The sequence below is a fragment of the Saimiri boliviensis genome, chromosome 16, assembly GCF_048565385.1.
Source record: "Saimiri boliviensis isolate mSaiBol1 chromosome 16, mSaiBol1.pri, whole genome shotgun sequence".
Taxonomy (NCBI): domain Eukaryota; kingdom Metazoa; phylum Chordata; class Mammalia; order Primates; family Cebidae; genus Saimiri; species Saimiri boliviensis.
The window spans coordinates 13,301,220-13,325,139 of record NC_133464.1 but is presented as its reverse complement, the minus strand read 5'-3'; the positions used below and the strand labels follow the sequence as shown (position 1 = coordinate 13,325,139).

The window sequence follows — 23,920 nt, the reverse complement described above, 5'->3', positions numbered from 1 at the left end:
AGCATTATTTGTACCACAAATGCAGTTAAAGGCTTTTAATGGAATCCAGAAGGGTAGGTGGATTTGACATGTGAGGAGATGCCTTCTTGAAATAGTACATAAATTATGTTTGTTTGTTTTCGTTTTTGAGACAGACAGAGTCTTGCTCTGTCACCCAGGCTGGAGTGCAGTGGTGTGATCTCGGCTTACTGCAACCTCTGCCTCCCAGGTTCAAGCAATTCTTCTGTCTCAGCCTCCCAAGTAGCTGGGATTACAGGTGCCTGCCACCACACTCAGCTAATTTTATATTTTTAGTAGAGACAGGGTTTCACCATGTTGGCCAGGCTAGTCTCGAACTCCTGACCTCAAGTGATCTGCCTGCCTTGGCCTCCCAAATCGTTGGGATTACAGGCATGAACCACTGCACTAGCCAAATCATGTGTTTGAACTTGTTTTAAGTATCATGTATATTCTTTTTTTATAATCAAATGTATTTTTTATCATGTATATTTTTATCGTAAATAATTTTCAACCAAATTGATCTCTTTGGTTAAGCTGGGGAAGGTTTTCAGAAAATAGACTATGTTGAGATGAATTTCATGAATTTTACCCACCAAAGCCTTGTCCTTGTTAATTCAGATTCATAGTGCCAATACTTTAAATTAGCATTTAGCCTTTAAATGGTGATGGAATGGTGAGACATATGAGGTTTTTATACCAAATACTGCATGCCCCATGTCTTTTTTGGAGTTTACACTTTTCAAAAACAGGCAGCACTTCCATGTGTTTATATCTTCATCTCTGTTTTAGTGAATGATGGGTTTCGTCTTTACAAAGATTATTCCGGCTGTAGTGGGGAGAACCAGTTGGAGATATGGAAGATCCATGTGGGGAGGCCAGAGTATCGTGGCAGTCCACTTGCGAGATGCTGTGGCCGGGGTTTGGGCTAAGGTGTTAGCGGTGGAGATGGAGGGAAGCCGTGGTATTTGAGAGCCTCTCCAGCCTCCATTATTTCTATGTCCTCTACTCTTCTCTCTCATCTCTCCACTGCCTCCCAGCCCCTTCCACTGTGCCTTCTGTATTGCCCACTTTCAGACCAACAGACTCCCTTGTATGAGCATTTTCTGGAATGTTCCACCAATTAGCCTAACTGAAACCTTAGGGTAGTTTTGTTCTCATACCACATGCACCTCCAAGACAGAGGGTAGGATTGTTTTCCTCCTCGTGTCATTCAGGATGACTGTTCCACTCTTTCTCGTAAACCCTTTCTTTTTCCAAATCACATCATCAGTATTCACTACCTCATCTTCCTCTTGGCAGCCTTCAGGTCCCCTTCCCTATATCCCTCTCCCTGCACGTGAAGACCTGCAGTCAATTCCTGTTCTGTCTCTCTCTGTATGATCATTAGTCCTTGTGTTTTCTCTCCAAGCACAGACACCACTCCTGTTTTTACATCCTTTATCCGGTTTAGATTCCCTGGCTTGGGATTATAGTCACTCACTCATGAATACCCTTAACTGCTCACTCCTTCATTCTTCCGTTAGTCTCCAACTTAGAGGAACTCTGCCTCTGCTTTCTCTATGCCTGCATCGAAGCACCTGAGCATTGCTGGTGTGCATCACATACCAAGGGCACTGTCCCATCATTACACGCGTCTGCTGGCCAGGGACAGCTGAGCATCCTACACTGGGTAGCAGGGTTGCTGTTTCTCTGATAACCTCTCCTTTTTTTTCCTCAGTGACTCCTTCCTGTCTTTACTACTGTATTCACATGTCCCACATTCCTGCCTCAGCTGACACTACTTCTGAATGTCCCTCTTCTCTACAACACCAGGGCTCTGGATCTGATCACCATGACTTTTAGTTTTGTTTCCTCTAGTTCATTGTCCAAGCTATACAGAATGATCTTTCAAAAATTGACAGTATGGCTCACGCCTGTAATCCCAGCACTTTGGGAAGCCAAGGCAGGTGGATCACCTGAGGTCAGGAGTTCAAGCCTAGCCTGGCCAACATGGTGAAATCCCATCTCTACTAAAAATCCAAAAAAGTAGTCATGCATGGTGGTACCATGTGCCTGTAATCCCAGCTACTTGGGAGATTGAGGTAGGAGAATCGCTGGAACCTGGGAGGCAGAGGCTGCAGTGAGCTGAGATTATGCTGTTTTACTCCAGCCTGGGCGACAGAGCGAGACTCCACCACACACACACACACACACACAAAAAGACAGCAGACAGTGGTGCCCTGCAGATGGAATCCATTCTTGTTTCCTGTTCCTCTCTTCTTCAAGAGCCAGCCTCTTCTTCTCCTCCCTGCTCCAGGCATACTGGTTCAAAACAGCTCAGGGTGGTTTTTTTAGTTTGTTTTGTTTTGTTTTGTCTTCCTTCTCCTCTCTACTCCAGGCCCACTGCTTCAAACCAGCTCAGCTCTTTCTCACCTCAGGTTGTTTTTTTTTTTTTTTTTTTTTTTTTTTTTGGAGACAGAGTTTCGCTCTTGTTACCCAGGCTGGAGTGCAATGGCGCGACCTCGGCTCACCGCAACCTCCGCCTCCTAGGTTCAGGCAATTCTCCTGCCTCAGCCTCCTGAGTAGCTGGGATTACAGGCACTTGCCACCATGCCCAGCTAATTTTTGTATTTTTAGTAGAGACAGGGTTTCACCATGTTGACCAGGATGGTCTCGATCTCTTGACCTCGTGATCCACCCGCCTCAGCCTCCAAAGTGCTGGGATTACAGGCATGAGCCACCGCGACTGGCCAATTTTTGTACTTTTTTTTAGTAGAGATGGGGTTTCACCATGTTAGCCAGGCTGGTCTCAATCTCCTGACCTCGTGATCCGCCCACGTCGGCCTCCCAGAGTGCTGGGATTACAGGCGTGAGCTGCCGTGCCCGGCTGGAGTTTTGCTCTTGTTGCCCAGGCTGGCGTGGAACGGCGTGATCTCGGCTCACCTCCACCTCCACCTCTGCTTCCTGTGTTCAAGCAATTCTCCTGCTTCAGCCTCCCGAGTAGCTGGAATCACAGGTGCCTGCCACTGTGCCCATCTAATTTTTGTATTTTTAGTGGAGATGAGGTTTCACAGTCTTGGCCAGGCTGGTCTCGAACTCCTGACCTCTTGATCCACCCACTTCGGCCTCCCAAAGTGGTGCGGTTTCCGTTGTTTTTTTTTTTTGAGACGGAGTTTCGCTCTAGTTACCCAGGCTGGAGTGCAATGGCGCGATCTTGGCTCACTGCAACCTCCGCCTCCTGGGTTCAGGCAATTCTCCTGCCTCAGCCTCCTGAGTAGCTGGGATTACAGGCACGCGCCACCACGCCCAGCTAATTTTTTGTATTTTTAGTAGAGACGGGGTTTCACCATGTTGACCAGGATGGTCTCGATCTCTCGACCTCGTGATCCACCCGCCTCGGCCTCCCAAAGTGCTGGGATTACAGGCTTGAGCCACCGCGCCCGGCCTTTTTTTTTTTTTTTTAATATGATATTCCTTCTAGAATATTCCCACACACCCACCAGTAGCACACTTAACTAATTCCTACTAACCCTTCCAATCTTCCCTCAAAGATCATTCCTCAGAGAGGCACTTCTTCCTGCTCACAAGTAAAGAATAATGAGAATTCAGAAGAGACTATAGAAATTGGCTGGGCGTAGTCGCTCACTCCTGTAATCCCAGCACTTCAGGAGGCCGAGGCTGGTAGATCACCTGAGGTCAGGAATTCAAGACCAGCCTGGCCAACATGGTGAAACCCCATCTCTACTAAAAATACAAAAATTAGCCAAGTGTGATGGCACATGCCTGTAGTCCCAGCTACTCAGGAGGATGAGGCAGGAGAATTGCTTGAACCTGGGAGGCGAAGGCTGCGGTGAGCCAAGACTGCACCACTGTAGTCCTGCCTGGGCGACAGCGAGACTCCGTCTCAAAAAAAGAAAACAAATTGCTGAAGATTTGTGACATTTCACAATACAGTTTTAGTGGCCAGACTATAGAAGGTTATGGGGAAAGGTGTATGGAAGAAAATAGCTGCAGAGAACTTGTTCTAGAACCTGTCAGAAAAAGGAAGAGACATGGTTAGAGAGCCTATGGAGTTCTGCATGTGCTTGAAAGCAGAGGTGAGGCGCCAGTGGAGTCCGAAAGATGGAGAACAGTGAAGTTAAAAGGATTAACTAAGAAGCAGAGAGGGCATGAGACATGAGTAAAGGAAGGAGTATGGCTGATGAGGCAAGAAAATAAGAGGACTTGCGTCTATGGCTCCGATTTCAGTGAAGAAAAGTAGTCATCTGCTGAGAGTGGGGGGGCAGGCTTATAATTAATGTAAGTTTGGTGCACTTGAGTCCTTGGTTGATATAAGGACAAATTATAGGCCAGACACAGTGGCTCATGCCTGTAATCTCAGCACTTTGGGAGGCCAAGATGGGTGGATCACCTGAGGTCAGGAGTTCGAGACCAGCCTGGCCAACAGGGTGACACCCCATCTCTATTATTTTTTTTTTTTTAAAAAAGGACAAATTATAAAATCTTTGTTTAGATTATCGTTGCTAGAAATACCTCTAGCATTGTATCTTTGGATAGTTTATGAAATACAGAGTTTTTTGCATAATTTAAAATAATCCAGTGTTTTCACAGTACTAAGACATTTTGATAATATTATCTGTCTTGAAAGGGGCAGATTTTACTTGTGCCCCAGGATGTCACTTGTCACTTCACTTTTGTCTCTTTTTCTTTTTATTCCCACAGTGAATTTGACTTAATTTGTTAGTTTTTATTGTCAAAGGAAAAATCTTAAAAAGTTCTAACCTCAAACAGAGGTATGTGAGGAAAATACTCACTTTATAATATTGGAAATAGCCATATTAGAAATTAACTAAGGCCAGATATGGAGGCCCATGCCTGTAATACCAGCACTTTGGGAGGCCAAGTGGGGAGGATTGCTTGAGCCTGGGAGTTCGAGACAGCCCTGGCACAGAGTGAGAACCTATCTCTACAAAAAAATAAAATAAATAAATAAATTTAAAAAATATCTGGAGGTGGTAGCTCATGCCTGTAGTCCCAGCTACTTGGGAGGCTGAAGTAGGAGGATCACTTTAGTCTGGGATGTCAAAGCTCAGTGAGCCATGATCATGCACGCTAGCCTGGGTGACAGAGTGAGATCCTGTCTCAAAAAAAAAAAAAAAAAAAAAAAAGAAATTAACCATCTAAATACATCAGAAATAAAAGGGCTTTGCAACCACAGAATTTTAGATGTAGCAGAGATATCTGACCTTGTTAGTTCAGGTCTCTCTTTTTCAGATGAGGAAGAGAGATTACCTGAAACACATTGTAAAATTTGGTGTTGTAGCCGAAGTCTGGAAATCTGCAACCAGAGAGATGGAAATTAGTATCCACCTGTTAACTAAAAAGGAGTTTAAAAAAAACAGCTATTATTTATTGTATACCTACTAGTGAAAGGTCTGAAGTCACTGTTGATTGCATATTATAATAACAGAGAAAATGAGCACACGTCACTCCACTTGAAAAAAAAAATGTTAATGTACTCTATGTATATACGGTACAAAATTCAGAAAGTCCAAATAGATTAATGGTGAAAAACAAGCCTCCCTTCCATTCCTTTCCTCAACTACTCTGTTCCTGTTAAGCATTTGTTTAGAGATATTCTTCACACTTAAAAACACACGTGTATAGTTATTTTTTCCTAAAAAATTATAGCATACTGGATATATTATTCTGTATTTTCTTGAAAATGGTTTCAAATCAGTATGTATAGAGATGACTCATTTTTTTAAAAGAAGGTCACTAAGTTCTTACATGCTACAGAATATATATTTATTTGATATATTTTAAGGAAACCTTTGCTGGATATAAAATTGGGGGACATTTCCTGTTTTTAGTACTTAGACCATATTGCTGTGTGGGTCTTCTGTATGTGTGTTGCTTTCGAGAATTAGGCTGACCAGAGTTTTTTTTTCCTTTCTTATACATAATTTTTTATTTCTAACAAAATAACTCCATACTTTCTTTTCTTTTTCCTTTTCTTTTTTTCTTCCTTTTCTTTTTTTTTTTTTTTTTTTTTTTTTTTTGAGATAAGAGTTTTGCTCTGTCATCCAGCCTGGAGTGCAGTGACAAGATCATAGCACACTGCAGCTTGGAACATCTGAGCTCAAGCAATCTCCCTCTGCCTTAGACTCCTGAGTAGCTGGGCCTATAGGCAGTGGCCATCATGCCTGGCTAATTAAATTTTTTGTTGTTGTTGTTAGAGACAGGGTCTCACTTTGTTGCCCAGGCTAGTTTCAAACTCTTGGCTTCAAGTGATCCTCCTGCCTGGGCCTCCCAAAGTGCTGGCTTACAGGTGTGAGCCACCATGCCTGGCCAGAATTCTTTCTTTAGCCTTAAAGTTCTATAAACATCACCAATCCACAAATTCCAGGTTCTGTTTATTTTGACAAGTTTTATCCTATTCTATATCTTTGAATGTACATGTATTCTTTTTGCTTTGTGAGCCTCTTTGGACAGTTACAGATTCTTTTACCCTCTCTTCCTCGTCCATGTCTGTTGCCTTCTCAGTAAATCGGTTTTATATTGTTGGTCTGCTCTATTTCATTTTAGATGATTTCTCCAGTCCTTATCTTTCTTTTTAGTCACATTTATTCTATTTTTGGTTGTTTCTTAATGTGGCTTTTATCTCAATAATGTTATTTTTCTCTCCATTTTTTTTCTGAGTTCTATCAGCTTGACTTTCATTTCCTTCTGTTGTTGTATGATCTCTTCTTTGAACCTTTGTTTTTCTTCTTTGAGTTCTTTTTTTTTTTTTTAAAGAGAGGTCACGTTTCCTATGGTTGCCTTTGAGATTTTGGAGAACTATTTATCTGAACTTTTCCTGTGTTTCTTTGAGTAGTTCTTGTGTTATATGCTCTTAATTTACCTTTTTCTCTTTCTGAGTTTTTTTTTCCCCCCCAAATTGCATGCAAAGATCCAGTATTGGTTATTTTCTGAGTGTTGTTTATGTTTAAATAGGGCGGGAGGGTGGGTGTGAAGCAGGCTACAGCCTTTTTTAGGACATGTTACTTTGTCATTTCTCACAAAATCTGTTCTTTAGTTTGAAAGGGTAGGCTGGTTCTTCATCTCAGAATCTATCACAAAATGCTACCTCCACTCTGCATCTGCCCCTTCGGTCAACCGTGGCTGAGGAGTTGCGGGTACACAGTGGATCATAGTAACAAGGATTCTTTGGTTCCACCAGCCCCGCCTCTCTCTGGTATTAACCTGTGGTTCAAAGAGACATTCTCTACTTCTCCTATGGCCTATACTTCCATCTAGATTCCCTCCTTGGATGTTAGCATCAGTGGAATCACTGGATCTCTTTTGAGTTTTTTTCTTTGTTTCTTTTTTTTAGACAAAGTCTCACTGTCCACCAGGCTAGAGTGCACTGGGGCGATCTCGGCTCACTGCAACCCCTGCCTCCTGAGTTCTAGAGATTTTCTGCCTCAGCCTCCCAAGTAGCTGGGATTACAGATGCCCATCAGCACACCTGGCTAATTTTTATATTTTTAGTAGAAACAGCGTTTCACCATGTTGGCCAGGCTGGTCTCAAACTCCTGACCTCAGGTGATCCACCCGCCTCGGCCTCCCAAAGTGCTGGGATTACAGGCATGAGCCACCTCACCCATCCAGAATCACTGTATCTCTTATTCAGAACTATGTGTCTGTGTATTGCCGGAAGCCTGAGCAGGCCTGTGATGGCTTTCCGCACATTCCCTTTCCTCACTTAGTATTGACATTTAGGTTTCAGTTTATGATTTGGAGTCATGAAAGCTTCCTTGCTTCAGTTATGTAGTGAAGTTGCAAATTTGTACTCATGACTCGTTGTGTATATGATGAAATGTAGCATATTTTCTATCGCCTATAATCTTCATCAGAGACCCTCTACCTTTAATAGCAGATGGTGGGAAGAAACATTCCTGAGTAAACAGGATCTTGGCCTCTGTTGTTTAAACAGTCTCTTTGGCTTTCTTCTATCCCCAGCTTCCGTAGAGGTGAGGTCTGGGAACAGTGAAAGGGGCCTTTGGGAATGATGGTCAGATCTGCCTCGAGGCACTGGCACGGGGAGAAGGCAGACTTACACACTCTTCGTAAGGCTTTGCTACAGGGGCCTGCGTTGGTAGCCACTGAGTAACGAGTCTCGCCGTTTGGGCTTTGAAGGCCTTGAGGAGGCTTCTGCTGTCTGTCCTTAGTCCTGCTACCGTCAGCCGTTTGTATCAGTGGGCTCCACATCTGTGGATCCAACCAACTGCAGATATTGGGGGAGGAAGAAAAAGATTCGCATCTGTACTGAGTAAGTACAGTCTCCCGCCCCACACCCCCATCTTTATTCCCTAAACAATAGAGGATAACAACTATTTAGAAGCACTTACATTGTATTAGGTATTATAAATACAAAGGCATTATAGGTGGTCTCGAGATGATTCAAAGTATATGGAAGAATGTGCACACATTCTTAGATGCAAATACTACACTGTTTTATATCAGAGACTTGAGCATCCATGGATTTTGGCATCTGTGGGGTGGGGCGGGGCGGGGTGGTGCTCCTGGAACCCATCTCCCATGGATTCCAAGTGACAACTATATTGGCCTGCAGTCCTCATAGAGTTCCCTATACTGTGTGGTCTTCATCCTAATCCAGACCTTCACTGGTGAGAACGTCTGGATTCCTACCATGAAATACTTGGGTTATTTGTCCACCCGCTCCCTCCAGCCATGCAGTGCTGTTGCTGCCATGCCATGTGCACAATGCCATCAGACTGAGCCCTGGGCTTCACTGGAAGCCTGCAGCCTGCCCTACACTGTATCCCAGAAGCAGACCTCTCGCCTGGATATTTTTAGGGCACTCGATAGTTGTCAGAATGTTTTCAGCAATCTTTGTCCACTGCCAACCTGTCCCCAAGGGTCCAGCAGAAGAGGAAAGAGTGAGGTCTCTGATACCTGATTTTAATGAGTGAGTGTCTTTTAAGGAAAATAAGTGATAGTGGGGGAATTGTTAGGGATTATATATCATGGTTCTGCTGCAGGTTTATTTGGAAACTTGAGCAAGCTTAAGTATCCCCTTATTAGGTTGTCTACTGTGTAATCATACTGTCATCTGTAAGCCTCTCACATTAAATAGTTATGGAATAAGCATCGGTGAGTGAAAGGAAGAAAACCAATGGAACTTTCATTTTAAATTAGCTGTGATTTTTATATTTCCATTACTTTTATTTTTATTTGGAAATTATTATTTTTTTCTTTTATGACTATCCCTGTTTTGAAAGATTATGGGTCTTTCTTTGCATATTCATGAAGGATGACTTGATGAAATTAGTCATTTGTGATTGACAGAAATATGACAGAACTTTGCAAAGTTTGAATGGACTTTTGATATTCAACACCAAAGAATTTTGTCTAATTAAAGCTTCTGTTTAATTAAGATAACAGTGCATAGTCCTTCATTAAAATGAACACAGAAAAAGTTCTTCCTTGGTCCTTGGAGAGGATATTATATGCAAGCCCTGTTGTGTGGGTTGCAAAATGTCACTGGAATTTATATGCATTACTTGTCTAATTGCAGTAAATGTAGCATGTCCGGATAGGTTTCGAGTTAGAAGGCTGTTTGTTACTTACGGAAATCACTTGAAGCCTCAGTACCCAGAGGCAGCTGTTCACAGGTCCTTCACCTCTCCCCAGAGATGGCTGGGAAGACGCTGTTGTTGGACCCTGTCTTTCATGGCTGGAGCAGTAAACATGACAGGTTGTTTGGGAGCCATCTGTTTAAAATGGCTGCTGCTTTGTATGCAGCAATGAACTTGAGATCAGTTTTCTGTCTTTCTTCATGGTAACGGTCTTATTTGGTGTCACAACAGGTGGAAGTTGATGGGTCGAAACTGAACGTGACCAGCACGTGGAACCTGGCTTCACCCCTATTGTCTGTCAGCGTTGATGGCACTCAGAGGACCGTCCAAGTGAGTGTTGTAAGGGTTTCCTTAGAAGGCCTCCTCAAGTCCGGAATCCTTGTCAGCACCTGTGTGGCTGATACTTAGAGCTATAGGCGGGAAAAGCTGTATTTTATTCACCTTACACTTTTTAGAGTTGAAAACTTTTTCATTTCTTATTTTAGAGGATCTGAAGTGTTAAGCTGAGCAATTAATGTTTTCTTTTTTCAGACAACCCAAGAAGGTTTGTGTATTGTACTTTGTGGTAAACAAGGAATTCTGCATGCTTTTCTAAAAATATTAGAAGATTAGCTATTTATTTTTTTCTTTTTTTTTCCTCTTCTGTGGGTTTTCAGTTGAAAAATACAACTTACTTTGTTACCTCTCTTTTCTGTGCTGTTGAAATTACGTAGTGTTGGGCTAGCAGAATGCGTATTATTCAGGTTGACTTTCCACAGCTCACTTATGTCCTTTAAAAATTTAATAATCTTAATTTATTAACCCTTCTTTTCACCTCAGTATAAAATGTCTTGCCTTGAGGAGATGCCTTGAAACCCAGAGATTATAGAATGATTTTTGTAATCTGTGACTTCCATTTTAAAGTAGAAAGTTATGAAAAGAAAATCTGCCAAAATTGTTTCCCTTGCCTCATATTTGAGGTTTAGGGTTGTAGGGGGAAAGAAAATCGTGGAACATGTGGCTATCACAGGCTAGTAAAAATCTAACCGCCCGCCCCTCCCCGCCCCTATGCATAGCATGAAATGCTCATTCTTTTTTTTTTTTTAAATGAAAATTATCTTAACTTGATTTTACACAAGAAACTGATTTTAAAAACCTTGAGAAACCAGGATAATCACAGATAAGGACTTACTCCATACCTGATTCTTACCTAACTCTGTGAGAGGCTGGCGCAGAGGATTTCAGAACCCACAGAAAATATTTGATGACTGAACTGATTTCTAAGTTAGTTTCAATTAATATATTATCTCTATGGTTAGCCTTATATTTTGACTTTGGTTTTGTGACTTGTCTGTGTATATTTTTTCTCATGTTTTTCATTTTCGAACTCTTGTCTTTTCTCATATTTTATAACTTCATAATTAATAAAAATTATGAGGTGAAATATTTTAAGACCCTTGAAAGAATATCACTATATAATTTCACATTACTTCGATTTGTATTAGTACGTCTTAAAAACCTGTGGTAACCAGGTGTGATGGTGTGGTGGCTTATGCCTGTAATCCCAGCACTTTGGGAGGCTGAGGTGGGCAGATCACCGAGGTCAGGAGTTTAAGACTACCTTGGCCAACATGGCGAAAACTCATCTCTATTAAAAATACAGAATTAGCTGGGTGTGGTGGTATATGCCTGTAATCCTAGCTGCTTGGGAGACTGAGGCAGGAGAATCACTTGAACCTGGTAGGTGGGGGTTGCAGTGAGCTGAGATCGTGCTGTTGCACTCCAACCTGGGCAACAAGAGTGAAACTCTGTCTCCAAAAAAAAAACCAAAAAAAAAAAATTAGCAATGCTATCACTCCTCCTTGATTAAACCCTCCTTTCCAGTGTCCCTGAAGAAAACCACCATTATGAATTTGAAATTGATCACCCCGTTGCTTTTCTTTAGGGATAAACTGTGAGTAATACCTGCTCTTGTTTTTGAACTTCTAATTTGTGTTATTTTCCTTACTTTGTTGTCACAGTGATGCTTATATGAACATGCTACTTCCTGTTTCCTCTTGACAGAGGAGATTCTGCAGGGCATGTGCTGGTAGAACAGCCATGCTGTGGGGCCTGTGCTTTCTCAGTTCTGCAGGGCAAGGCCAGATGGGTTTTCCTGTGTGGCTGTACCAGTTTACGTGCCCACCAGTAGTGAAGATGATAGTCATAATGCGAACAATGAGCTAACCTTATTCTGTACTTACTATGCGTAGCACTGACTGTTCTGAGCACTTTGTATGTATGAATTTGCGTAATGCCCCAGCAACCCAATAAAGTATGTGCTAGTGTTATCTCTCATTTTGTATTTGGGAAAACAGAGGTTTGTGAAGGCTAAATTGCTTGCCCATCTGGCAGTAAATGGAAGTGCCAGAATTTGAACCAAAGAGCCTTGGCATGTTTTTTCACATCCTGGTGAACCCTTGGCATTCCCAGACTACTTAGGTTTTTCCTGACTGGTGGGTTTAAATGGCATCTCATTATGGTTTTATTGTATACTCATAATAGTTGACTCATAAAAGTTCTTCATATGTTATGGATCCTAATCCTTTGTCATATGTGTTGACAAATAACTTCTCCATTTGTAGCTTGTGTTTTTATAGTTTTAAGTTATCCAAGTGAAGTTTTAAGGTAAGATTTAATGTCAGAATTTTCAGTATTTTCCTTTATGGTTTGTGTGTTTTGCATTTGTGTAGATAATCCTCTTCTACTCTTAAGCTCACAAAGATACCTAGATTTTCTTTTAAACCTTTTTAAATTATGCTTTTCAAAGTTAAGTCCTAATCCTCATGGGATTGACTTTTGTACATTATGTGAGTCATTTTACTTTTAAAATACAGCTACCCAGCCAGGTGTGGTGGCTAAAGCCTATAATCCCAGTATTTTGGGAGGCTGAGGCAGGTGTATCATCTGAGGTCAGGAGTTTGAGACCAGACTAGCCTGGCCAACATGGTGAAACCCTGTCTCTACTGAAAATATAAAATGTTAACCAGGTGTGGTGGCACATGCCTATAATTCCAGCTGCACCAGAGGCTCGGCCATTGCACTCCAGCCTGGGCGACAGAGCAAGACTCCATCTCAAAAACAAATAAATACATAAATAAATAATAAAACACAAATAACCAGGCTGGGCACGGTGGCTCACACCTGTAATCCCAGTACTTTGGGAGGTAGGCAGATCACCTGAGGTCAGGAGTTCGAAACCAGTCTGACCAACATGGAGAAACCCCCAGCTCTAGTAAAACAAAAAAGTTAGACATGGTGGCACATGCCTATAATCCAGCTACTGGGGAGGCTGAGGCAGGAGAATCACTTGAACCTGGGAGGCGGAGGTTGTGGTGAGTGGAGATGGTGCCATTGCACTCCAGCCTCGGCAGCAAGAGCAAAACTCTGTCTCAAAAAAAAAAAAAAAAAAAATACAGATAACCAGTTATGTCAGCAGAATTGTTTTTACAATGGGTACCATGAGGATTATAAAAATCTATCTGAAACAAACTGGGCTCCTGCCTTGACCATTTGTCTTTTTGTGTTTTCAATATGAGTGTTTGTTGTTTTTTTCCCCCTTCTATCCTTGACTGTCATTCTTAGGTGGTTATCACCTCAAGGCAAGTTTTTGAAAGTGAGCCAACCATCTACTGATCTATAAAAACAGGTTTTTTTTAAAAAAAAGATAGAAATTCAGTTCTTTGCTCATCTGAGATTAAATTCCCTTGTTAGTTTTTTCTTTCTCCAACACTATTTTGTACCCTTAGCAGGTTTTTAAAAATTGTGGTAAAATATTGATAGCATAAAATTTACCATTTAAATAATTTTAGGTATATCAGTGGCATTAGGTACATTCATATTGTCGTGCAACTATCACCAGTATCTGTCTCCAGAACTTTTTCATCTTCCAAAACTGAAACTGTACTCATGAAACATTTAACTCTCCACCCTCCTCCCTCAGCCCCTGGCAACCAACATTCTACGTTCTGTTTCTATGAATTTGACTGCTGTGGGCATGGATACTCCGGTAAATGAAATCATACAGCATTTGTCTTTTGTGACTGGCTTGTTTCACTTAGCATACTCTCTTCAAGGTTCATCCAGGTTATGGCATGGGTCAAGATGTCTTTCCTTTTTATGGCTGAATAATATTCCATTGTGTGAATATACTACATGTTGTTTATCCATTCCTCTGTCAGTGGGCATTTGGGTTGTTCCTACCTTTTGGCTACTGTGAGTCAGGCTGCCATGAGCATGAATGTACAAGTATCTGAGTAACCCATTCTTTTGGGTATATGCCCAGAAGTGGAATTGCTGGATCATGTGGAAATTGCATGTTTAATTCTTTGAGTAACCTCCATAGTTGCTGCACCATTTTATGTTCCCATTAGCAGTGCACAATAATTTCAATTCTGTGCCATGTTTGCTAACACTATTTTCATTTTGTTTTGTTTTGTTTCATAGAAGCCATCCTAATAGATGTTAAGTGGTATCTCATTGTGGGGCAGGATTTATCTAGACAATAATTGAAGAAGCAGCATTCCTAATACTTCCCAGGATGTGTCATTCCTATATTGGTGTGACTCTGTAATCACTTCACTGGATAAGTGGTCCTTTTCTCTGTCCAAGTAGAAGTAAGTTTCTTAGAGCTGTTTTTTTAAAACCCTTTATCTCAACTTCTTTCCTTCCCATATATAAAACCACATACCATTCTAACAGTCTGTAATGTTGCTACCAGGTAACAAACAAGCCATATTATATTTGGGAGATGAGGGTGTGTTTCAAAGTCTAATTCATTGTAATATCAAAACTGGTAAAACCTCTCCTCTCTAAACTCAGTGTGACCTCACACTGCGAGACCTTTACTAGGGCAGAGGAGAATGTTGCTTCCTTCTTGCTTGCTTTATATTTTAGGGGTAAAAGAGTTTTATCCCGCTCCTCCCGATCATAAGAGTGTCTATGGCAGACACTCCTGTAACAAAAGACAGGTTAACACGAGAGAAGCATAACTGATTTATTTAATCAAAGTTTTATGTGACATGAGAGTCTTCAGAACAAAGATACAAGGAAAGCTGTCCATTTTAATGCTTAGGTTTAATGAAGAACGGGCAGCAGTGTAAAACTGATAGGCCAAAGAACATGAGCAAATGCTAGTAGGCTGAAAGGAACCCAGCAAGGCCTGCTGTTCAGATCTTCCTGCCCTCTCTTCAAATATGGGACAAGACCCATCTGGGATGACAGTCTTATGACCTACTGTTGGAGAGAAGGGTAGGCCAGAGAATTTCTTTATGGCCAGCTCTTAGAAAGGCAGGGAGGGGTTAGAGTCCTATTTCTAGTTTCATAGCTGGCTTTGTGGGAGAGGAATTCTGATGTCTATGAGTCGCCTCAGGAGAGAATGAGGGGTGAGAGACAGGAGGGCAGGAGAAGGTTAGAGAGACCTTAGTTCTGAGGTTGCCCCTGAGGCCTTTACTTTGGGGTATCATTTTCTGAACCGCAACAATACCCGCTCCTGCTTCAGAGCTGCTATATTGGGTCTCTCAGAATTCTCAGCATGGAGTAAAGATGAGGGGTACATGGCAGGAAGGACCAGGTTGACTCGGGCTGAGGCAACCTGGCATTCATTCTTGTGGGGCATGGCAAATGTGCAAAGCTGGCAGGTAGCTCTGGGATACTTTCTTGTGGATTTGGGGGAAATTCTCACCTGCGGAACACTTAATGCCTCCTGTGTTTCCAGTTGCCTTTGGCCTCCTCAGCAACTACTGTGTTGACTCTGGATGTTCTCACTGGGTGGGGTCCCTCATAATGGCCCAGCCTGCTTTTCTCCTGCACAATCCATCTGGCCACAAGAAATAGTTATAAGTCCTTGCTTTACCAAACCAACAAAGTACAAGCTTCTCTTCTTGCTCTGTCACCAAGAATTCTCATGAATAAGTGATTCTCATGAAGTCCCTTTCACATAGCTTAAGGAGTGCAGCCTTAAATTCTTAGCCTAAGAATTCGACCTCCTCAAATTAATTTTCCTCTTTCATTCTTTTGAGGTGGGAGATGGGCAATCACTGGTTCCGCCACTTCCTAGCACATTCTACCAGGTAGCTTTGGCCAGCATCTAACTTAAAGATGTGTGAGTACTTAACGTCTATTTCATTTTGTTGCTGAACCCTTGCGATTCCACAAAAAGTAGTGTTAGTCTGTTCTTGTATTGCTATAAAGAAAAACCTGAGATTGCATAATTTATAAAGAAAATGGGTTTAAATGGCTCGTGGTACTGCCAGCTGTACAGGAAGTTTGGTGCCAGCATCTGCTCGGCTTCTGGGGAGGGAGGCCTTAGGGAGCTTTCAGGTATGGTTGGGGCAAAGCAGGAGAGGAGCATCACATGGCAAGAGCAGGAATGAGAGGGGGGCGGGGAAGAAGAAGGAGGAGGAGGAGGAGGAGGAGGAGAAAGGAAGAAGAAGAAAGAAAAAAAGAAGAAGAGGGAGGGGGAGGGGAGGGGGCTGCTCACCCTTTTAAACAATCAGGATCTACCTCCAAGACCCAAACACCTCCCACGAGGCCCCACCTCCAACGTTGGGAATCACATTTCAGTGAGAGATATGGAGGGCACATACATCCAAATCATATCAAGGAGTCTTTAACTTCTTTATCTGATTAGATGGGTAAGTAGTTGGGAAGGTAACTTACCTTTGCCTCAGTAATTAGTTCCTGATTCATCCAGTCTGATCACGTTTATTCAGGTTCCCAGTTTTCATTGCTAAACTTCAGGAGCTTAATATTACCCATTAATTCCTTTAAAAGTAAGTTGTATTTTGGCATACACTGCCACTGGCAGAGGGTCATGACTGCAAGTTATCCAGGTTCTTGGCATTTTGAACAAAGAACTGAAAAAAATCGCCCAGCAAAACAAAGAATGAAGCAACAACAGAACAAAAGCAGGGATTTATTGAAAACAAAAATAGAGGCAGCCAGGTGTGGTGGCTCATGCCTGTAATCCCAGCACTTTGGGAGGTTGAGGCAGGTGGATCACCTGAGGCCAGGAGTTCAAAACCAGCCTGGCCGACATGGTGAAACCCCTTCTCTACTAAACATACAAAATTAGCTGGGACTGAACCCAGGAGGCGGAGGTTGCGGTAAGCCGAGATCGCGCCATTGCACTCCAGCCTGGGTAACAAGAGAGAAACTCCATCTCAAAAAAAAAAAAAAAAAAAAAAATTAGCTGGGCATGCTGCTGCATGCCTGTAATCCCATTTACTCGGGAGGCTGAGACAGGAGAATCGCTTGAACCCAGGAGGCGGAGGTTGCAGTAAGCCGATATCACGCCATTGCACTCCAGCCTGGGCAACAAGAATGAAACCTTGTCTCAAAAAAAAAAAAAAAAAGAGAGAGAGAAAGAGAAAGAAAACAAAAGTATAGTCCACAGTGTGGGAGTGGGCCTGAGCAGTGGCTCAAGGGCCGGGATACAGAATCTTCTTGGGTCCAAATACCCGCTAGAAGTTTCCCACTGACCGCTTTATACTCACCTCATGTAAATGAAGTGGTAGCCCGTAATCAGTCTGATTGGTTGCAGAAAGCAGCCAACCAGAGGCTGAAGTGAAGTTACAAAGGTCGCACTCATGTGCAAACAGTAGTTGCTTTTTGCAGCCAGTTGGAGGCTAGGATGAAGTTACAAAGTTACACTTCTGTGAAAACCAAGATTCGCTGTCAGTCTGATTGAGTCTGATTGACTGTAGACAGCAACCATTCAGAGGCTGAAGTTACAAAGTTGCAAAGACTGGACCTGCAATGAATCTGATTTTCTGATTTGTTGCTGACAGCCAGTTTCTCATCTGCCACACAGAAAAGGTGGGGGTTTGCAAAGAGAGTAGCCTCTGGTCCTTTTGTTACTTAGGTGTGGAGAGTTAGGGTTTTCCTTTCAATTTAGTTCTAGAAAGTCGTGAAACAGCCTTAAGTTCCCTGCCTCCAGACCCTGTTCTCCTGCCTCAATACTATCATTGGAATAATAAATTTCACAGGTTATTAACCTCCTTTAATTGATCTAAATCACCTGTTCCCTTTTGGATTTGACTTTTAATTCCCACTGCCCTGCTGACTTACGGCATGCGTAAATGCTCAATAATTGAATGAATAGGTGTAAGTTAGGGAATGGATAAGTGGATAGTCATCTTCCATTATAGAATGTTTTACTGATTCTTTTTAGTTCCTGAGCTCCCAACATTTGTGAAATCCGTACCCTATTAGTGTGGCCAGTGGACCTCTCTAGATATGGGTTAACCTTGGTTTCCGTGAGAGCAAAAAGAAACAAGAGGGCTCCCAAGGACCTGCCCACAGAGGTGCCTTGCATGGTTCTTTCCTGTTTGCCCCATTTGCTCTGGGTAGCGCCTTAGCTGTTTTAGGACCACAGTATCACCTATTGACAGGTGTAGATAGTATTGATAGTATCAGTAGGTGTAGGAGAGGGTCTGCCTCCAGCGATTCCTGATTTTCTCTTAGAGGCTTGTGCATGCACTGGGCCCTCTCACTGTCCATTGCTTATCCGCTCTTACTCCCACATAACCACCAGCCTGTTTTAAGTACGCTGCCTTTCTGATTTCAAGAAAATCATACTGTCAGAAAAAGTCTAATCCTTGTTGATAACTTTGACTGTGGAGCTAGTGATGCATTACCTGAGGAAGGAGGAAATCGTATTTTTTGAAATGATAAAGAACCAGGGGCATAAACACTGAAAACTCTTGAAACCAATTAAAAGTTGTCTTCAGATTTTTTTTTTTTTTTTGAGACAGAGTCTCGCACTGCTACTTGGGCTGGAGTGCAGTGGCATGATCTCAGTTCACGGCAGCCTCTGCCTCCCGGGTTCAACTGATTCTCCTGCTTCATCTCACAAATAGCTGAAATTAAAGGTGCCTGCCACCATGCCCAGCTAATTTTGTGGGATTTTTTTAGTAGAGACGGGTTTTCACCATGCTGGCCAGGCAGGTTTCGAATTCCTGACCTCATGATTTGCCTGCCTTGGCCTCCCAAAGTGCTGGGATTACAGGTGTGAGCCACTGCGCCCAGCCTGTTTTCAGAATTTTTAAAAGTCTTTTTCTGTTAGTTTGCCTAATAATTTAGCCAGCTGTTCCTCAAGTATAATTTAAGGAAAATGAAATAACGATTTTATATTTATTTGCTTTATGTTTTTTACCAGTGTTTCTACTGTTTTCATTGTATATTTTCATTGCAGAAGCAATCAGTAATGATATTTATTAAATAACCTTGTCTAACAAGCCATATATATCATTTAAAATTTATTTTTTTGAATTAACTTTTTTTTTCTTTAGACAGAATTTTCTCTGTTGCTCAGGCTGGAATTCAGTAGCACCATCTTAGTTCACTGCAACCTCTGCATCCCAAGCTCAAGCAATTCTCCTGCCTCAGCCTCCCAAGTAGATAGGACTACAGGCACTTGCCACCATGCCCGGCTAATTTTTTGTATTTTTAGTAGAGATGTGGTTTTACCATGTTGCCAGGCTGGTCTGGAATTCCTGACTTCAAGTGATCTGCCCACCTCAGCCTCCTACAGTTCTGGGATTACAGGTGTGAGCCACCATTCCCAACTATCACTTAAAATTTCTTAATAGTCATATTTAAAAAGATGAAAACAAGTGGAATTAATTTTACTAACATATTTTATTTAACAGTGTACCTGTGGAGGCAAAAGTGATTCATTCCATCTTGATTGCTAAAATCCATGTTTTTTAATCTCTAGAAAGCAAATTTTGTGGGTTTCTTTTCTTTAATTTATTTTTTATTTTACTTTTTTTTTTTTTTTTAAATGATAGGATCTTGCTGTGTTACCCAGGCTAGAGTGCAGTGGTGCAGTCATGGCTCCCTGCAGCCTCAACCGCCCAGACTCAGGTGATTCTCCTTTCTCCACCTTCTGAATAGCTGGGCCTGCAGGCCTGTGCCACCATATGCAACTAATTTTGTTGATTTTTTGTAGAGATGAGGGCAAGCTGTGTTGCCCAGGCTGGTCTTGAACTCTTGAACTCCAGTGATCATCCTGCCTCAGCCTCCCAAAGTGCTGGGATTACAGGCCTAAGTCACCTCTCCTAGCAAAGCCGTGTGGATTTCTCATTAGTCCCAGTCTCGTGAATGCCTCCTGATTGCGATTTTATTTACTGTTTTTAACGTAAGAACAAAGCAGCCTTGATGTTACCACACAAATTATAGGCAGTGACGCACATAGGACTCTCACCTGTTCTAGAGGGTGCCTTTAATTGCCTTTATAGAGCACGTACACCCTTTCCCTGTGGTATATAAGCTCTGGGTCTGGCTGGGAACAGTGCGGGAGCTACCTGTCCTGCAGCCGTCCGAGACCATGCTTCTGTCTGTAAGTTCCCCAAGAAAACACCCTTTACCAACAAACTGGATTTCTTTGCCTTGTTCTTTGGTTTCTTGGCTCCTTTAGCATTTGGGGGATGCTTTGCATTTGTGGCTCTATCACAGAATAATGCCCAAACTGTTGTCATTTCAACATGAAACACTTTTAAAAATTACTAACGTGATACCAGAAACAACGTAGACACTGGCATTAATACAACAGTGTCTTAAACAATGGAATGGTCAGAGTGGAATGTAGTCCTACCAGAGCTATGGAGTTGGGTTTAACAGAAAATTTTATTACACTGCTTTGGTTTTTAAGTAAAATTAAATACAGTTGAAAATTTAACTCCTCAGTCATACCAGTCATATTTCATGTTCTCAGTAGCTACATGTAGCTAGTGGTTACTCGTTAGACCACTCACAGGCAAAATATTTAGTAAAGCAGGAAGTGTTTACAGATGGAGAAGACTCCTACATAGTGGTTTTTAAAGTGTTCCCCCTTAACGTCAAACAGTTTTGGTTTTTAATCTTTTAAAGTTAGGAACAGATGAGTGGAATTTATTTTTAAACAGAAGATGAATTTATCATCTAGCTGACAACCTTTAAAATTTCCACTTAGAAGCTTAAAAAAATTAGAACTATTTTTGAAACATGGAATGATTTCCTGCCTGTGGCATATAATTAAACTGATAAACAGAAGATTCGACGTGTCCTGGCGATGGTGAGCTCACTCTGTTTTCTTCACAAACCCTAGAACCTTTTGTAGTGTGAAACCTGCTGGACAAATAGAAGTTTTTTATTTTTACTTTTTTACTGTGTCTGTATTCCTGTGAAGTAATTTTTTTGACCTTGAAAGAAGCTCTTCAGTTTTGCTGTTCTCTATTTTGAAGTGTAATTTGTGTACCAGGATTTAATGTATTGTTTCTCACTAACGCTTTACATACTAGATTTTCATTTTGCATTGTCACGTTGTTTGAACATTTGCAGGCAGAGCCGACTAACTGCTGTTGGCCTGTTTCTTTGTATAGCATGATTTCTTCTACCCACCTGCTCACAGCAGGTTGCCTTCAGGCCTGAGGAGTAGCTAAATACTTTTGAAAATATCTTGAGATCCTGCTAAGGTCTAACAATTTCTGCATTTGTGTGATGTGAAGCTATTCATGCTGTACCTTTGGAGACTTTTTTTAAAATTTCTCATATTCTTGCTCAAATATTTTCAAGAGAAGATAAATTTATTATAAATAACAGTGCAGAGCTGATTGTAGCACCACTGCATTCTGTATTGAATAGGTCTTTGATAATCAGCTAAGTGGAACTAATTTTCTATGTTAAAGCAGACAAATTTGGAATAGTGTCACATGAATCTCATGTTATTTACTGAAGAATACCAGATTAAATGGATTACTTGTGAAATGACTGGAGTATTAAATAGATTATATATATAACATGCTAACTTAAAATGCCCAGAGGGCCTGTGTAATGTAGAATATTACACAAGCATGTGAATATGATGGACGAGATGTTAAATGTTTGCAGATTGTGAAACTATTTGCAATATATATACAAATGCTTGTCCACGCAGAAATTGAATCGATTTCAAAATTGTAACCTTAGATTTCTGTTTTGAAGAAAATGTTGATTTTCATATCTATTTAAGAAAAAGAGCAAGTTAAAAATTTTACTTCCTTTTCAGTTTTTTAGATTAAAATACCTCCCCCACCCTCCAAGAATAAACTTTAGTTTTAATCCTAATAACGGTATATAGTAAAATTATTATTTTAATTAGAAAAAGCAGCTTACATATTTGCCTGTATTTTGCCGGTACACAAACAAATGAATTGGGAAGTAATTGTTTTATGTTTTTAGGCCTAAAATGTTTTACATGTTTTAAAAATGTTTCCCCCACTCCCACCTCTTTGAAGTAATTATTTTGTACTTTACACATGTAATTTCTCTAGAATCATTGCATGTGACATGAAACTCTATATAGGATATACAGGATATATAAATATATAACTTAGAATGAGTAGAGGTTGGTATTTTTTTCTAATGAAGTAGGAAGTGAAAGAATAATTATTAACCATCTCCTTTTTACATTCCTGACAATATCAATTACAGCTGCACATCTTAAAAGCAAGCTCACCAGTAGAACAGAAATAACTGTTTACTCTGCTTAAAAAAAATTTAAAGACAGTTTAACAGCTGGGATGTATTTACAGCTATGGTGTTCAATATTAATTTTGATGCAAGGCTACCTGCTTTTGTAATGTAGTTTTAGAAGCTTAGCATTTTTCTTGGTTTTATAATTTGGAGTTGCTTTTAAAATTTAACCGAATGGGAAAATATTTCTGAACTTCCACCGTCCAATCCCCACACTTACATGCTTTTCTCCTCTTCTGTTAACTAGAAAATTACATTTTCCTGGCTGCCTGAGGAAGAGAATTTTGAATAGTATAAACACTGATTGTAGTGAATGTGGAAAATAATACAAACAGCTGCACTGGAGACCGATAAGACAAATCCCACAGTAATGGCCTTTAAAACATGTTATCAAGTTGGAAATCAGTGAGGGGGAAAAAGAAAACTATTACTATTTCTTCCTCTTACCGTTCAGTGACGTTATTTTTAAAGGTGAAATTGCCTCTGATTTTATTATACTAGGAAGGTATTTTTGGAACATTTGATTTATTGTTTTGCAAATGTTTTTGCTTTTGTGTGAATAACGTTGCTAATTTTATATGAATTTGATTCTAATAAATGTTGAAATAATTTTGTTAACAAAATTTTCCAAAGTATTTTTTAAAGAAATAAAACGAATATATTTTGTAAACATTGGAGCAGACTGTCAGAATAAGAAAAGGAGGACTTTTTATCTGGCTTTGGCGTGCCATTTAAAATCGGAAAGGGAGGAAATATTTGAAGAAAATATTTGAATAAGTGTAGATATGTTTCATCAATAAAAGTCTTAATTTTTATGAAGACTTTTGCTATTAGTTTATCAAGTGGTCTGTATATTTGTTTTGGCATACATTAGACTCATGATAGACATTGAATACTTTGGTTTTTGTGGATTCTAAAACTGAATTATCTTAATTCTAGGTTCTAGGAAAAGTGTATCTTCCTCTTAGGAAAGATAGAAGTAAATTTCAGTTTTGAGGAAATTTTATTTCTGTTTTTCTTTACATCCATCTTTTTCTTTTCTTTTTTTCCTTTTTTCTTTTTCTTTCTTTTTCTTTTTCTTTTTTTTTTTTTTTTTTTTTTTTTTTTTTTTTTTTTTGAGACAGGGTCTTGCTTTGTCACCCAGGCTAGCATGCCGTGGCACCATCTTTGCTCACTGCAAGCTCCATCTCTTGGGCTCAAGTGATCCTCCTGCCTCAGCCTCCCAAGTAGCTGGGCCTACAGGTGCATGTCACCACACCAGCTAATTTTTGCATTTTTTGTAGAAACAGGGTTTCGCCATTTTGCCCAGGCTGGTCTCAAACTCCTGGGCTCAAGCCGTCCACCTTCCTTGGCCTCCCAAAGTGCTGGAATTACAGGCCTGAGCCACTGTGCCCAATCTGCATCAATCTTTATTGCTAAAATATGTCCCTCCCTTCTGTCCTTCCTTCCTTTACAGATTGTGGGAGTGTGGTGAAAAGGAAAAGGTGATAGTCATTATGTATGTAATTATGACCTGCTTTAAACTGAACGCAATGCTATGGACAGCTTATTGGTACTTATACCCATGGTCACACATTTATTGATACAATTTGTTTTTAATGTGAAAATCTATGTTTCCATTTTACATATTGCAGAATTACTTCAATTTGCTTGGGAATGAATCTAACCTTTGTAGTGTCAGGGAAAGGATTGGTGATATTGTTTTGGTGTTTCCTACATAGAAGGGAACGCCCAGTATGGCCTAGGCAGTGTACTGGACTCTGCAGAGAGAATAAGGAACA

At 40.9% G+C, this 23,920-nt stretch overlaps 1 protein-coding gene across 7 annotated transcripts in view; it reads left to right on the top strand.

Annotated features, from left to right (window-relative positions):
- PCCA (propionyl-CoA carboxylase subunit alpha) overlaps positions 1 to 23,920 on the top strand; it is a 445,241-nt gene that overhangs the window by 329,104 nt on the left and 92,217 nt on the right. For 5 of the 7 annotated variants that reach the window (XR_012514288.1, XM_003928223.3, XM_003928222.4 and 2 more), the window contains one exon: positions 9,855 to 9,953. Coding sequence is in view for 4 of the 7 variants with exons in the window: in XM_003928223.3 (XP_003928272.1) it covers positions 9,855 to 9,953 (99 nt within the window). In the remaining 3 variants the exon portion in view is untranslated. Of the gene's footprint in view, positions 1 to 9,854; positions 9,954 to 23,920 lie in introns of those variants that run through there. The other 2 variants (XR_012514289.1, XR_012514290.1) reach the window with 2 other exon arrangements.